The 17,131-nt window shown below is 42.8% G+C and overlaps 1 protein-coding gene across 1 annotated transcript in view; it reads right to left on the bottom strand.

Annotated features, from left to right (window-relative positions):
- MDGA2 (MAM domain containing glycosylphosphatidylinositol anchor 2) overlaps positions 1–17,131 on the bottom strand; it is a 394,427-nt gene that overhangs the window by 159,666 nt on the left and 217,630 nt on the right. The window contains exon 6 of the mRNA XM_055717155.1: positions 5,840–6,109. Within this exon, the coding sequence (XP_055573130.1) occupies positions 5,840–6,109 (270 nt within the window). The remainder of the gene's footprint in view (positions 1–5,839; positions 6,110–17,131) is intronic.

Here is a 17,131-nt window from a genome sequence, read left to right on the forward strand (position 1 = left end):
GTGACCCGCCGGGTGATGACTGTCACGGATGCTGCCAAAACCCTATTTCCACCTTTTTGGATGGAACTTGTGAGACTTGCCTCTGTTCTGGCACTCGGCATCAGCCCCTGGGAGCTCTGCTCACATTTCAATTAACAGCATTTGGGAATCTTTGCGGGGGTGACAGCAGAGGTGCTGATGTGTAACCAGACAGACTTATTTTTATCCTCTACTTCATGCAACTGCTCTCAACCAACATGGGAAATTCCTAAGAAAAAAAAGCTCTGGGATAAACAGAGCTGTTGCAAGAAAGCAGAAGGGTAAGCAGGTTTGCGAGAATAGACATCAGTAATACCAGATTACAGGACTTTTAATCTTTTTTTTTAAATCTACTACAAAAGCAACAAAATTTTCATTCATTTCACAATCTGTGCCTTTTCTATTTCCCCCCCCCCCCCCGCCTTCTTTTTAGCAGTCACTACTACACAGTTCACATACAGTTTTTAAAGTCGTAATGGAATAGGTACTTCCAGTAATCTTGGCCTTAAAATGCATTTCCCCAGAGTGCTTTTTATTCAGAAAAACTTTTGTGCTAATGTTGAGCACAGGTCATTATTTTATATTTAAACTGACAGGGAATACCACCCCTTTGAAAAATTAAAGCCCAACACTATGTTTCTGCTTCACAGAAGAGAAAAGTGACACAGTCAGAATCAAATGGCACTAAAAAAATTTTGGAGCTACAATGCAAGAGATGAAGTGATCTATTTAAAGAAGATGATGAGGAAAGTTGCTGATGAGGCAACATATCCAAGTTGGTGCACACTGACACCCTGCCAGTTCATTTCAGTGCTCTACACTTTAAGACCTGTGAAACATTTCTCTGGCTCTACCCGCTTCCCAATCTGATGCACAGGTCTCCCTCAAAGATGCTACCCAGCATTTTTGCTTTCTTACTGGATGGAGGAGCCACCTTACGTTCTTCATCATCAAAAGCTTTTAACTCTTCATTGACAGACCGGTACCTACAGAGAGTTTTTCTTTTCATTTTCTCCTTTGCAGTGTCTTTGGATTATTTGTTCTTCCATGCTCTCGCAATTCTGAGTACCCAGTCTGAGTCATGTTGAAAATGTATAATTTTCCAGAAGCTGTAGACATTTGATTATTTTGATTCCTGCCTCTTTTGACACTTCCAACTGTCACCCGAAATCTGTATGGTATTGTGATGATCATGCTTTTATGTAGTATCTTAAGGATTACAAGGCCAATACTACCATTGCTCTAATGCCTTTTGCTTCCCTCCCCAAATATGCATTGAAAAGAGAATTTTAAAGGAATAAAACAACCTCCAACAGCAACATCTAAAAGATCCTCAGGCTAGAGGTGTTTCCTGGGACATGGGATAAGCTGGATGAACAACTTCCCATGGTAGATCAGGGCAAAGAACTGAGCCTGGGGGCACGTCCCAGGGGAGGTCTCCAAATACCAAGCTCCTGGCAATAATGGGATGCCCTGTCTGCCCAGCTGTGCATGCCTGGGACACGCAGAAATATCCACAGCACCATGTGTGCTGGCTTAAGGGCCGTGAGTCAGCAAGGTTTTGCGTTTGATTTTAACGCAAATGTGTGTGTGTCTTTCCTCATTTGAATTAAACAAAATATCCATAGGAAGACTGATCATCATTTACCTCTACTTGAGACCAACAGGAGCATACAGAGACACATTCATAATGAAAGCAAATCAACAGAAATATTTTGGGTGGGAAAGAACTCTGAAAGAAGTGCAACAGCCTTTCCCCATGTTAGCCTTTATGACAAATGATTTCCATTGCATCAGAATAACACTTTTTCACTCTGCCATGGAAAAGTCAGAAAAACAGAACATCCTCCAAGCGAGCACAGCAAAAACCACACACATCAGGCATGGAGGTTTTTGAGAACTTTGTTTATCCAAGGGGTGTGTTAGATTTGCTACTTGAGACACCTCTTCTATTATTTTTTTTTTTCAAGAGAAGGATTAAAACCATCAAATTTCACTAGAATGACAGGAGCCAAGATTCCCATGGAGCTTCCTCTGCTTTCTAATGGTTTTGCCTAGAAATATGTTACAGGAAACTATTCTAATCATCAGTCTGAGAGCAGGATGTAAAGATGCCACTGATGAGAACACCCACCAATACTCAAATGCTAGCAGACTTACAATCATTTAAAGAACTCATTAATCTAAAGAAAATACTTAGAAAGAAACTTTTGTAATTAGGATTGGTGAGCAGCCAGCTTTGCTAAAATGAGGGAGCATTTCTTCTTTCTCTGGTTTGACCCATGACACTTTGATGGATGACAATGCCTTTGATGGAATGAAATATGTTGCAATAACTTTGGGTACAGTTAAGCTGATAACTGCGTTCTTTAAAACAGCTGCATTTCACAGGCTTCCTCACTAAGATTCCAGCAGGTAAACAGCACACAGTCACTGATTTGCCTCTGCTGAGCTCCTGTTCAAAGCAAATGGAGGAAATGAAAGCTGTTGCACTATGTCTGTACCTCTTAGGGAACGGCACTGTGGTACTCAATTTCTCTTTATCATCTCAGTAAAACCTTCATTAACATTATCTGACGGCTGAAAGGGAAAGGCATAACACAACGGCTCAGCAGAATGGAGAAAAAGGGAGCAGAGCTTGCGGCTTCTGACTTGCTTAAGAAAGGAGCACCCTTAAAACAAGGACATTGTTTTATCTGAAATTATTAATTTAACTGCTTAAGTAGGCAGCGTATGAGAGTCTCTTCCCTCAGCCGCTGTGTGCAATGCCAGTTGTTTTGCAAGGGATCTGTGTTCATCCAAACTGAGGAGCAAGCACCCAGCATGATTTTGTTGGAAGGATTTACAATTCCTTTTAAGTTATAAGGTCAAAAGGGAAGAAAAAAAATTTAAAACCACAATAATCCCAAGAGAGTTATGACTAAATGGGTTCCTCGCCACAATGGCAGCTTTAGTCTGTTCTTTATTCTAAGAACAAACATCTCCTTCTGTGCCAAAGCTCACTGGAAGGGGAGGAAATCAAGTAACAGTGGGAAAACAGAGAACATTAAATGTTTATGCATATTAGGAGGCTTCCAGATAAATTCTGGGAGCTAACAAATGAAAAGCAATGCACTGAGATCATTAGTGGCACCTGCTATCCCAGCACTCCTTCAGCAGCACACAGCAACTGCAGAAACTTAGTTATTTACAACCTGCAGAAGCAGAGAACACACATTACGAGTTATTTACACCCTGGAGAAACAGAGAACACATTACACAGCACTTCCACGTGGGCACATTTTGCACCATCTATCAGGTGATATATATTCTGCCAAGCCATCATATCTGGTCATTTTGCCATTTCACTATATTTATCCCCACTTTTTAAGGGTCTCTAAAAAGATTGATGGAGGAGCACAGAGCTGACCTAAATACACCTCGGTGCAACGTCACCACCTCAGTGCCTGAATCCACTCTTGAAACACCGCATCACCTGTTGCCTCTATTGCTTACTGATCACATAATTTCTGACTTTAAAAAAGGATAAATTAGTTTTGTTACTCTTATTTACTTTTATTTGTTTCTTTTTGAAGGATTCTCTCTGGGTTTAGATTTTTTTTTAATCTTATTCAATGTGTGACGGTCATATGATATCATTCACAATGGGTTGGAAGTCAGGTGTGGTAGGTAGTCACAGACTTGGGTAGTCACCCACAAAAATAGCCAGAAAAATAATCAAGAGCTGCTGAAGGTAAGGTAGCATCCATGGAATGAAGCATTTAAAATAAAGGCAAGTTCAGATAAACACACAGTGAAATTTAGTGAATTTTAAAGGGAAAAAAATTCATCTGAGCCCTGATGATGATCTGAGACAATGCTGCATTTCTTTCTGGGCAAGATTAGGGGATTATTGTCTAATCCTGAGATTGGTAGTCCACCTAACAGGAGACGCGAATTCCATTTACTAAATGCTTCTCCTGCAAGGCTTAGATGCTATTTCAAATAAATACTCTCTTCTCCTCAGCTTCTCTGTGGAAAATCCTGATACACAACAACAACAACAAAAAAATTAAATAGAGAGAAGCAATAATCTACAGACAAAATACTAAGAAATATATACACTGAGTAAAATCAAAACTCTGATACAAATTTTTTTCATACTTCACTCCTGAACTCAACATCACTTTTAGAAAAGATAAATCAACCAAGTCTGGAACAAAGTTGTTGTGGTTTTTTTTCCTAAAAGACAGTTCTGCCCCTTTAACAGAAATAATAAGGGGGAAATAATAGCAGGTAGCAGTATGTTGGAGCTAGAAGGGAGCTGTGCTTCATTTACTTAATGGGTTGTTCCTCGTTGTGGTCCCTTCTCAGAATTAGCAGTGCCGCACAGCAGAGAGGAAAAAAGAAAAGCATCACCTCAAATGCTTTAATGATATTTTGTTCAACATCTTGTAGCTCCTAGGCATCTCATAGGCATGGTCTTCTATAAATAAAAATGTGAGGGCACATTATTATTATGCTATGACTCATGAAATTTGTGTCTGCGGGGAGCTAGGGGCTTTGGCTTTTCCTCTGGGCTCTCCGGTGCTGTCTGCTGGGTCAATTAAAATATTGAGATTTCTTTTCACACAAAGCCTCTCCTCTCCCTTGGCTTATTCCAAGTGTGTGTTTCACTCGCGTCTCCCCTTCACAACCTCATCATCATTGTAAATCACAGCAAATTAATGTTGATGCTATGTTCCTGAAACAAGACTGCTTTTGCCTCTTGACAACAAAACCCCTAAGCTAAATGTCAAAAATTCAAATGGAAATACAATACTTCAAATAAATCTGTGGACATCTCCTGATAAAACTCCTGCAGACCTAGGCTGATGCAATGCTCTCTGCCTGACCCCCAGAACAGAAATAGCTTCCAATCCCTCGTCCTGCTGAAGAGCATGATATGTTGGGCAATAAGAAGGGAACAGGGGTTATGGCTCTCATAAAATATTCACACCACTGGCACTTTACACAGCAGTTTCTCCTGAGTATGATTAATCACATGCTATTATTTAAAGTTCCTATAGTGTGGGAGTTTATGTTTCACTACCATTCAGAGATTAGATTATAGAAAATTAGTTTCAGATGAACTGTTTGGTTCAGGTAGATTAATCCACTTTGATGATGCCTATCAGCCAATCGAACTCCTTCTTCAAACCAACTGCCCAGCTCCCTGGGGTTATCCAGAAGGCGATAAACAACCAGGGAGAGCTTCTCTCCACCTGGCAGTAATTGTTCTGCAAGCACTCTTCTCTTACTTTTATCCAAGACAGACATTTATCCTGCTATTTAGTGTAATTAAAGCATAGGTACTAATCTAAAGCTCCTACCCAGGGAGCAGTCGTCTGATGGCAGCAGATTCACAGCATGCATAACAACCTTAATTTCAATAACACGTTCAAGCTGATGAGGAGGAAGAAAAGGGCGAAGTAGGTAATGACATCTCCAGGAGCTCAGGATGCATTCACTGCCAAGACAGTGCGTGCAGGGGGTCAGCACAGGTAATGCCCACAAGACACGGTGTCCTTCGGCGATTGTTTGTCTCCAGTCTGGATGGGAGAGCTGCTGCATCTTCACAACTCGAAGCAGCACCACGCCACCCTTGTTCCAGCTCAGGGGTTTGAGCCCAGTGTGAGAGCCACTGGCTATTTGAGGCCAGCACTAATTCATCTCACACATCAGTAGAAATGACCAGAAACACATCTGGAATACCTACAGGACACCACTATTGCTATCCTGTCAGATCCGGATTCAATTAATCTTCCAAGATAAAGGTCAGTAGTTTGCCAGCTCGACTTACCTCTTACAATGATGTTGGTGGACTTTTTAGCAGGATTTCCAACATTGTTGTTGGCGATGCAACTGTACGTGCCGGCATCTTCTGACGTGATGGCAGGTATCGTTAAAGTGCCACCATTCAGGACTGTCTTCTCGGGAAGGATGCCGGCAGACCTCACCCACGTCAGGCTCGGGGCTGGCTCCCCTCCTGTCGTCACACAGACTAAGGTGATCGCTTCTCCAGGGTTCACCACTATCGGGTCATCCACAAGAAGCTTAATTGAAGGAGATGCTGCAAAACACAAGCAGAAGAGAAAGGTGTAGCAGGGTGATGTCTGTGGTGTGGCTCTGTCCTGACAAGGACGCTCAAGCCAAGGGAGATCAGCAAAGGCATGTCAGCTACAGCGCTCTTCACACAACTCTGTGCCCCCTGAGGAGGGTGCCCCCTGTCCTGATGCCCCACCCCCACCCCGAAACCACATCCTGCTCAGCCATCGTCTTCCTTGCTGTCAAACCACAGACAAGGATGGATGTATGAATGCCCCTGTGGCTGTGCTTGGGAAGTAAGGGGTAATGTATGGGGCTGGTGCCAGCACACCAGATTTTAAACCCTGGAAGAAAGGAATTAGTAACAATCTTCTTATTTGGGACGGAAAGCATGTTGTTCACTTCAAATTAGATCCAACCCACTGAAACCCAGCCCTCTTAAGCCACCCCCCTCCCTTGTGACCTGGCTGCCAACTGAGGTGAATTTGTAGAGTTTGAGTTGGGTCTGTTGAATCAGGAAGAGCCATCTCCCCTGCAACAACATCTCCTGGCACACAGAGAAACTGAAGAATCCAGCACAGCTGCTTTTCTTTCCCTTATAAGCTGTGCAACCTGCAGCTCAGCACCAGAGACAGTGTGGCCACAGCTCCATCTCCTCACAGACATGCCCGAGAGGTACAGACCTGGGTCCCTACTAATTTCCATCCAGTATCCCATGACCAGCTGCTGAGGCTTTGTTTGGGCAGGACCACCAAACCAGCTGAGCTACATCGCAGCACAGGCTAACAGAAAGATGATGCTACTCTCAGAAAGGAGAAACAAGTGATTAAATTTCACTCTCTCTTCTTGCCTCTTCCATTAAATATTTGCATATAATGCAAGAAGAGAAACAGAAATGCTCGGTGTGAAGGGACAGAGCAGGGCAATTCATTTTAGATGCTGGAATTTAAAATCACAATCTGAGCTGTGACATCCCCTGTCATTTGCGTTGAGGAATCCACCCTTGCTGGATTCAGGCTTTGCTTGAAGGCATACTCTAAACTGCAGAAGACATACGCCAATACGTAAATACATACTGCTGGTACAGAAAAACCAGCAATACTAAACACAGACATAAAGTTGAAGGATTGAAATTCTGGGCAAAGAATGCCAGAAATCGTGACAATGAAAAATGAAAGGGAATAAAAATGTTACATCCAAAAATCTTATCACTATCTTCATTATTACAGAGATATATTCTTGTGTGTTCTGCTTTATCTATGAATCTTATTTCAATATTAAAGGAATACACACTAATCACTGAACGCAAATACAAAAGTCAACTATAAAATAAGAGTTTTCTTTATTTGTAGTTCACCCAAGAGGAATTAGCTTTCTCTGCATTCAGAAGCCAAAGCACAGAAATGGGAAACAGATCATTTATACCTGTCCTAATACACAGAGAACAGACAACCCGTTCCCTGCCAGGGAAACGCTTCTAAGAGGGCAGGAGAGCAGAGGTTTACAAGCAAGGCCCCTTCTTCCAGCTCCTCTCACCTTGTGAACCCTGCAGAAACTTCCCAGCATGAATTCCTGGGTTCACGTGACCAACTTAAAGGTGAAGAAACTGGGTGCGTGGCTAAAAATACAGAAAACAAGTCAGCACTGCACACTAACTCTGTCAGTGCCTCCTTGCTCACATCCTCTGACCTCTTATCCATCAGCTGATGAATCCCTGGTTTGGGATTAGAGGTATGAAACTGGGCAGTATGTCATGCTTCATGCTTCAGTAGATTTTGCTGGGGTGAAGGTGGCAGAAGCAGGGATCCAGGTACCTGCTGTGCAGCTAGAACTGAGCTCCAGACCCGTAGGGTCATTGCCAGCCACAGGGTAGCACTCAGCTGGCCCCTCTTTCTCCTTCCGTCCCTCCCTCCCTCCCAAGTTTAATGATTTTTCCTAAACCATTCTGCCAAGGAGCTGCTCTCTGCTCTCACTAAACATCAAGTCATGATGCGGGGAACAAGAGAAAAACAAATAATGCTTCAAAACTTAGAACAAAAGATGAAAGCTCCAACAATGTCAACCCAGCCTGGTGGTGCTGTTTAGCATAATGGCCTCGTAATCCTCCGGATGAAAGGGGGCCCTTTGCCACCCTTCAGGTAGAGAGACAAAGGTAGCAGCTGATGTGATAAAAATACTGTGATACATCCCTTTCATCACAGCATTCGAAACAATAAGTACACGAAAATTACGGTTTGCATACAGCAATAGCTCTTTACTTACAGCACACATTTCACTTAACTACAGCCTACCCCCTAGACAAACAGAAACAAAAATTCAGCAGTACTCTCAGCTGCTACTGTTAGAAGCCTGATTTACACCAAAGAATATTAAGAAATTCAGAAGGGTTGTTAATAGTTTTCAGCAAATGAAAGTCAGTGTAGTATATAAAGGGTCAAATACCTACTATGAATAGAAAATTAATCCACAGCAACAACAAGCCATGGTTTTGGTATTTCTTAGCTTGAAATCCTTTACATAATCCACAACATATCACAACACACTAATAACACAGAACCTCTTATTTTCAGCTTTATGGTGCAAATGAGGATAGAATTGGGTCTACTGCACTGTTTGGCTGATTTATTGTCATACACATTATTATGTGTATTTATTTTACATGTGTAATATGTAAAATATGTATATTATCGGCATATACAACATGCACATTGCCAGATTCTGGCCTTGGAATGGAAAGAATTGAATTTTCCTGGTGGTCACTTGGACTTCGTTCTTCTACCGCTGAAGCATGCTCAGCCCCACCACCAGCCCCACACTGACAGCGCAACCTCCACTCGCTATGCAATCAACATTGACCCGTCCTCCTTCCAGCCAGGGATGGAGAAAGGTGGTGGTCAACACCCACCTGCTCATGTGCCAAACACAAGCTGGAGACCCGTGGTTTCTCATCACAGCTCGGACTGGCTGTTTCAGTAAGGAACGGGGAGACAGAAAGAGAGAAGCAGGGAGAGTTAGACAGGGAATGAAGGAGGCAAATGGCAAAAAATCCAAAATGGTCGACAACCCCAGCAATGTTCTCAGACATGGTGGTGTGGCAGAAGCTTTAGCTTTAATTTAGAGAGTGCTTGTGTTCACTTCTCTACATCAACCTGGACCTAAATGTGGAAACAAATGGAGCTAAATCACAAGTTTAGTCATCTGCTGGAAGACCTGTATTAATTGACTTGGGTTAATTAAAAGCATGTAGGTCTTCTGCTGGTCTGCTTTACTGGATAGCTCCCCTGTTTGATTCCATCCAGAAATGCTTCCCCTTCCCAAACTGGAGGCACACCTCTAACTGGTCCCCACAGCATGCTGCAGCAATGCAGCTGCAAACAGCTGCCTCTCCACACAGACTGGGAATGCAAAGCTGTAGCACAGAAAGGAGCAATGAAGGCACAATGACAAAACCCCATCTAACAGTAGGGACAGTAAGCCCTGGACTGGGATGGTCGGTGCTGCTGGAGAATTTCTCTAGATTTTCTGTGAAAACAGCTGTTAAGACAAAAGGTTTAGGACTAGCTCCTCTTTGAGCCAGGGAAATGGAGCTCACTGTCGCATGAGATCTCCCCCTGTTCTAGTTTCGATGACAGCAAGAGGTACTGCCAAAAGGCGATTCCTCTTATCTACCTTGAACTATCTTCCAGCAAGAATCTTCCCCTGTGGTATCCATCCCTCTGCAGACTCCAGGCAGAGCCCAAAGATTAGTTTAATCTAGACAGGTAAGATTTGGATGGCAGAAGATGGGTGACTGGGTGACATCAATCCTACCTTTAGGATGAGGATTTACAAATTCATCAGGAGCCTATAGATGGGAAGAGGCAGAAAGTGCCGTTTTTAACAACACACATGCCAACCTTACATTGATCTCAGTGTTTCTCAAACCCACTTACATCCTTGCACTTTCAGAAAACTGAAGCTTTGACCTAATGCTCACTTTAAAATGGATTTCTTCTATTTATTTATAAACTTTTGGGGCAAAACACATACAGAATAAATCTGAACTGTGTAATTCATCACCACACTTTTTTTTTTTTTTTGGTCTAGCATGATTAAAAAATGGAGTAGGCATTTATAAAGATGACAAGATGATCCAGAGCAATTATAATAGTGGATGATTATATCAAAATATTGTTGAAGGATTATTAAAACTCATGCTTCAGGGTATAAAATGTATCCTTTTCTGGAATGGGAGGGCAGACTATCACATATCTGTCTACTGCACACTTTTTATGCACTTTTTTGAAATGTCTCCTGCTGGTTCTTGTTCAAGACAGACAGGATCTGATTCAAAAGGACACGCATGTGTTTATACATCCTTTGCATTTGCAAAGCAGCCAAGCATGACTGAACCCCAGCTATGAGACCACAATGCGGTCCCAGCATCTCAAGCTGTGATATTTTTTAGACAGCAGGAAATCACAGAACTGAGTCAGAAAGAAGAGGAGATAAAGACTTGTCCAAAAGATCTAACTCTTATTAAAATGACACTATTGTAAAAGCTGCTACACGCAATTGTGTGTTCCTGGTGCAAGTTTGGAATACACTGGGTTTGCCTTTTCTATGTATATTGCTTTGGGGAGTCAGGTTTCAGCCTCCAAGGTACAAATGGTTTCACCCAACGGCTCCCCTCACCAACTGTGGGAGCAGGCATCAAAGTGTGAGCCGAGCTCCCGTCCACTTCTACAGCCCAGCTTGCTCTCCTGAAACAAGGCTGGAGCCAGTGCTGACATTCTGCTTGTTCATTTTTCAAAAAGCACAGAAAGGTAACCTAAGCTCTCTGAGGCTCGTGAAGACCCTCACATCCTTACAAACAAGCCTCCACATGGTCCCAACCGAGGTCATTCAAAAAGACACATATCGTAGTGACAGTAAGCCAAGCCAAGTTTTGCCTCCAATCTTGATTTTATGATTTAAGTTTTACAAAATCTGGTTTCACCAAGCAAGGTACTTTGCTGGTCACCGCTTTCACACAGGAATCTTCTTGTATGAAAGTCACTTCAAAAGCAAGGTGCTCCAAGGCCCCCAGAACTTAGCAGGTAGCTGAGCAATTGAAAGAAAAGATGCACAACTACACCAGCCCAGAATTTTCCTCTGCTAAGCAGCTGCTTCCTGGCATAAGAACAAGCTCCTCAGTTTCTGCTTAAATCTTGAAGAGAATCCCACAAAATTCAACAGAAGGGGTTAATTCAGAGATACATTTTATTATTTTCTGCTGCTGTATTCTTCTGCATTTGGTCTAATCTCGCATTATGTCATTTGTGTATTTTTGCTGCCTTCCTTCTTATTCATCTCCTCTCCTTAACAGGCTGAATTTTTTAAGGAAAACAGTCTGCAGGTTTTCAGTGTTTAGCCCCAGAGCTCCACCTATTCATACCATGAAACCCTGGGTCACGGTGGTTTGGGTCACGGAGACACGCTGACACACAGACGTGGATACAGGACCGATATCCTCAATTTCACATAGAGTGGAAGACATTTTATGGTTTTAAGTTCAGTACCAGTTTGGAAAATTAAGCATCAGAGCCAACACAGCTGCACAATACCAGAACTGATGGAGATGCAGGAGCTGCTCATGTATGAAATCTGATAAATTTATACAGAACTCCTAATGCAACAAAAATATCCCTGTCAAAAGGAGTCAGTACTAAATGGAGTGTATCACCACCCCCAAAGCCACTTCCAAAGCTTCACCCTGGCTGAGGTCTCTCTGAGATGACCACCAGCCATTAGGATCAACTAGACAAATGCTGGGCCACGCAGGTTTGGCAAGCAAAGCATCTCCCAGCCAGAACCTTCACCCGGGCACTGGCAGAGACTCAGCCAGGCAACCTGCCCAGTGGAAACTTTCTCTCAACTCTCTGATAGGAATAATAAAATTCATTATCAAATAATAGCAAGCTTTGGTAAATATTTCCATGGGTGAGTGCATGGAACAAGCTTTCCAAACATCGTATTTAGATATCGTAATGAGAATGGCTCAGTGTTCAAAAGAGCTCTGCTTCTTTACTGCCTTTTAGAAGTAGGGGTTCCTGAGCGCCAGCCCCACATTTCAAAGTCATGGTTGGTTTGCCAGGGGACAAAGACAGCCGCAGTGCCACTGCGAGCTCTTCCCCGCAAAGAACAAGGCACTACTCATGACGAGGGAAACTGTTCAGGTCCCCATTCATATTGCAGCTGCATCCTTTTTAAAGGGACTTCAATTCAGAAGTTTTCGTGTGCAAGTATTGCTTCTGCATCCAATGTATTTCCTAGGCCCGTAGAGCCTGGCTGTGAACCCAATAGTGCGTACGACAAAGTGCTATTGGAAGCACACCGGGTCACCACACACAGCCCTGCGAGGCAAGCCACTGCAGAGAATTTAAATCAGAACTGCATCCATATTTATTTTTTTTTTACCTAGTACTAACATGTGCACCCAAGTTAGACACTGATGCCATACAGATGGAGGTTAACTATAAAATGCGGCTACAACATATACCAATCCTCACGGAGTAATAAAATAGCATGCAAAGCCACACTGGTTTTGATTAACAACTGGGGCAAAAGTTTCTCAGAGCCAGCACAAAGCCAGCAGTCATTAAGTTATCATTAACACTCTAAGATACATGCTTAACAATGCCACTTCACCAAGCACCTTCGACATAACAACCCGGCTCCACAATAAAATGCTTCTAGATGAAACAGAGGTGCCACAGCATCATTGGCAGGGAGGCTGGAAACATCTTCTAATCAATGATCCGATACAGATGTTCACTGAAGTTGAAAGGAGCAGAGTCTGTACTGCTGCCTGGGATGCGTATTTGAGACAGATACCGTTGTGGAAGGAAAAAGATATCTGTCATTGCTGTAGCATACAGAAAAAATCTGATGCCAACGTGTGTTATAATTACAGTGAGACAAATATATGTATTTAGACTGGGTATATGGTATTGAGAACATGTCACAATTGGCTTTAGGGATTACTGGAAATGCAAAAGAAAACTAGTACTTTAATAGCAATATCGAAGTAGAGGCAGAAAGTCATGTCCTTGACAGCTCACTCATCTATGATGAATAAAAATGAAAGGACATTATTTCCTCCTGTTTTGTGAATTATTTTATATGCAGAACTGAAGTGACAGAACATAATTGAATTATACTTTCATATATACGTCTCGCTGTGTGTATGCATCTGTTTCATTTACAACCGTGATTTCTTGCAGGAATACAATGCATGTACTCCAAGCTATACACATTATGAATAGTCCCTTTCAAGTCAGAGCAAAACCAGAGAACATTTGAGGTCCCTGCTAGGCTGGAAGTATCATTTCTGTACTTATTTACTCAGTAAAGTTCAAGAAAGAATAGGTTATAATTCCCAGCTGAGGTCCAGATTTTGAATTAGAGGTTAAAAATAAAAAATTGATCACACAGCCACAGCATGCTGCAATATGGTTGATCCTTTCTTTTCATCAATAGTCCTTAAAAAAACCAAACCACCACCACCACCACCCACCACCCCCAAAAAAAGCCTCCAAACCCAAAACCCACAACAACAAAAAAGCACACCAAAAAAAAAACCCCAAAACTGAATATACCAATGGAAATTATTTTTATACACCCATCCTCTCTGCTTTACCCCCCCTGCTGCTACTGAGAAAGCTTAATCTTCTGACTGTTATCTGACAGTCCTACTTGTTGATCTGACAAAAGAAACTCTTCTAGGCAGAAATGCCAGCACATACTGAACCAGTCAGGATAAAATAATCAGGTGGGCCAAATTATCAAGCAAACATGCACCTACATGTGCCAGCAGTTCATCTGTTCTCTCAGGACATGCAAACTTAGCTGCGGACTCTGCTGGAAAGGGGCAATGCTTCCCAGGGCAGTTCACTTTTTGTCTTGGCAATGAGTTGGCAAAAAAGCCAAGGGAGAAAAATTATGCAGAGACAGTTAAACATGAGCTCTTTGCAGGCTTAGGAGCAGAATTCATCACAGAATCGCAGGATGGTTGAGGTTGAAGGCACTTCCAGAGGGCATCTGTCCAACCAGCTGCTCAAGCAGGGTCCCCTACTGCACGTTGCCCAGGGCTGTGTCCAGATGTTTTTTGACTGTCTCTGAGGATGGAGACTCCACCTCTCTGGACAGCCTTTGCCAGTGCTCAATCATTGTAAAATCACTGTAAAAACATGTCTTTGTAAAGTCACTGTCAAGCAGTGACGGGTCACGTGGAGCTCTTAACTTCAGTGGTATCTTGTTCAGGTGCCACATGCAATCCATGTGGAGAAGAGCACCAAAATACTCCAGCTGTAACGACTTCCAGTTCTAAAAAATGTTGTGTTTACATACAGAAACCAGATAAGTTTGCCATATAGCTTAACCATTTTTTTAATATTTTTTAACGTATTCTTTTTCCCATATAATTTTCATTGTCTTTAAAATTCCAGTGCTTCCAGGGGCACAGGAAAAAGCAGAGTTCTCAAATCCCCATTCTTTCAAGCACGTGTCCCTTTTTGACTTCATACATGGCATTTCTGAAGTAATATATGCTCAGCTTTATGCTGACACACAGGGTGAATTCTCACCTTTGCAAAAGCACCCAGACCTGTTCTAACACAAAGGGGTGGCTCCCCCCACCCAGGGCAGCCCCCCACCATTGCCAGAGCCACCCATTAGTGCTGTAACCTCAGACTGGGGGGGGGGTGTCCCCCATGTAGCAGCAGGAACTGCTCATTCTGATTATGCTACCTGGTCAGAGATTAAAAAATCCTCATATTTTCCAGTTTCCCCTGAGCCTGCCACCAAAATAGAGAGGCTTAAAAGTTGAGTAATGTGCAGGAACATTTTGTCTGGGCATACAATCAAAACTGGACAATTATGAGGCTTCAGGGGAAGCAGAGAGGGGAGTTAGAGGAAAGAAATAAAGCAAAGTATAAGATTGTATTTAACAAGTTCCATTTTCACCTGGACTCGGTCTTTATATGTTCACGTATACGTGAACGAGCTGGCTTGGAGCACCAGCCCAGGTACCCTTAGCTCACTCCCGGTGCTCTCTCTCCATTCTCAATAGCCTTTTTTTTTTTATTCTTCTTCCTCCAACTTTTTCTGAAATCCTCTTTTTTTTAACCAATGGGGATGCAGCTTTGATGACTCATCTCTTTATTCCCGATTTGCCTGGCTGCTTTTCATCCAGCAGCAGCAGCACTTTGATGACTCGCACTTTGCTCGTGTTGCCGTTCACGCACAGATGTGGCATTGATAGCTCCAACAGGGAGGAAGGGAGGCGGATACGTTTGCTATTCAGAGCACTTCCTCGGTGGTTACGCTCTGGAGATGACTACAATAGCTCACAGCTCCCACACTGTATGAACTATTCATTCTGTGGACATTTTATCAAGAGGGTATGAAGGGAAAGCAGGATCCTCCCTTTAGCAGCAGAGCAGTGTTAAATCAGCTTAACCCAATCATGGAACTGTCCCCTTCATCACTATGTTTAGATGCACGGTTGTACATGTAGGTTTAAAAACATCTCAGCTAATTTCAACCACCCGAAAGTCAGGCATGCAATCCGAGGTCATGTATCTCAATGAGATATAAGCACCCCTAAAGCACAATTCCTGCTCTCCAAAAATAGACGGGATTAATTTCTCTTCAGAGCCATCTCTCTCCCTCTCTCCACCGAGTGCAATGCTCCCTGAACAAGCGGTGTACTACAGACACCTAAGCTTTCAGACCGCTAGTTAGGTGAGGCAAATCCTGTCTTGCAACAGCAACAATCGCCCACACCATTAGTGGATTAGGAATGACTGGCTAACGAGGAGCTGTGCAGAAAGGACCCTCAGGGATGGTGGATGGCAATCTGGACACAAAGCCAACATTAGCAATATCTGCTGGGTAAAAGGGAGTTATCATACAGTGATGCATAAACAAGAACTTAGTTGGGAAACGTATGGAACAAGCCCTGCATTGAACCCCGTGGTTATGAGGTCGGGTGCTGTGGAGTACTCGACATGCCCTGAAGCACTGAACCTCACCGAGAAGGTGGACAGAGGAGGTCAACAGGAACAGCTGAGGTGGAGATGGTATGACTCACAGGCAAAAATTAAGGAGCTAGGCAAGTCATCCAGCAGAAGAGATGGGACAAGGTAACCATCCACAAATACAGAAAATGTTGCCACAAAGGGGAAGAGGATAATTTCTTCATGCCGTGGTGGACAGGACCAGAGCGATGGGCCAGACTGCCTGCCAACCATGGGGCACCTCTGCTGATGGCAGCCAGGTTAAAGGGACATTGGTGGGACAAGGTTTAGATCTAGTGCAGTCTGCCATGCAGAATGGGGTAGACAACCTCCTGGGGTCCTTCCTAGCTTTATTTTCTAATATTGCCTTATGCTATAGCATTAAAACCATCTACCTTCAGTACTCGGCTCTGAGTATACAGCTGCCTGTATTTCTTGTAAGAGGATTTCAAGCCTCTTTAATGCAGGATCACATCTTGCTGTCGCACCCTCTGAGAATGCCAGGGGATGCTAAGAGAAATATTTTTTTTCGAAATGAGATAATTCTATTAACACTGTATTGTCTAAATGAAGGGAAACAAAGCAAGTTTATCGTGACAGACTAATGCATAATGGAGGGATTAAAAGTGAATTAAGCCTCTTTCAATTTGTTTCCCACCACATGCCCCAGACAGAATGCCAGCTTCAGCTGTGATCTGAATGAACTATGTCATGCAGCTGAAAAGTCACGTATTGAAATACTCATCTTTCTTGGTAGAAGTTACTGTTGTGGATTATTTCTGTGTTGGAAGCTGCCAAAACCCATCCTCAATATTACATATTAATAATCACCCACACTAAGCAGTCTGAACTGGCTGCTAATATACATTTTCAGATTAATCTGTGCCATTAAAAATGCTCTGTAGATCAAGATAAAAGTTTTATTTGCTTTTACTCAATTATACTAGAAGAAATATTATAGGAAGCCCAGAATTTCAGTGGCTTTACGGGTAAATATAATGCCTTTT

Source organism: Falco cherrug, chromosome 7, assembly GCF_023634085.1.
Source record: "Falco cherrug isolate bFalChe1 chromosome 7, bFalChe1.pri, whole genome shotgun sequence".
In the NCBI taxonomy this organism is placed as follows: Eukaryota; Metazoa; Chordata; class Aves; order Falconiformes; family Falconidae; genus Falco; species Falco cherrug.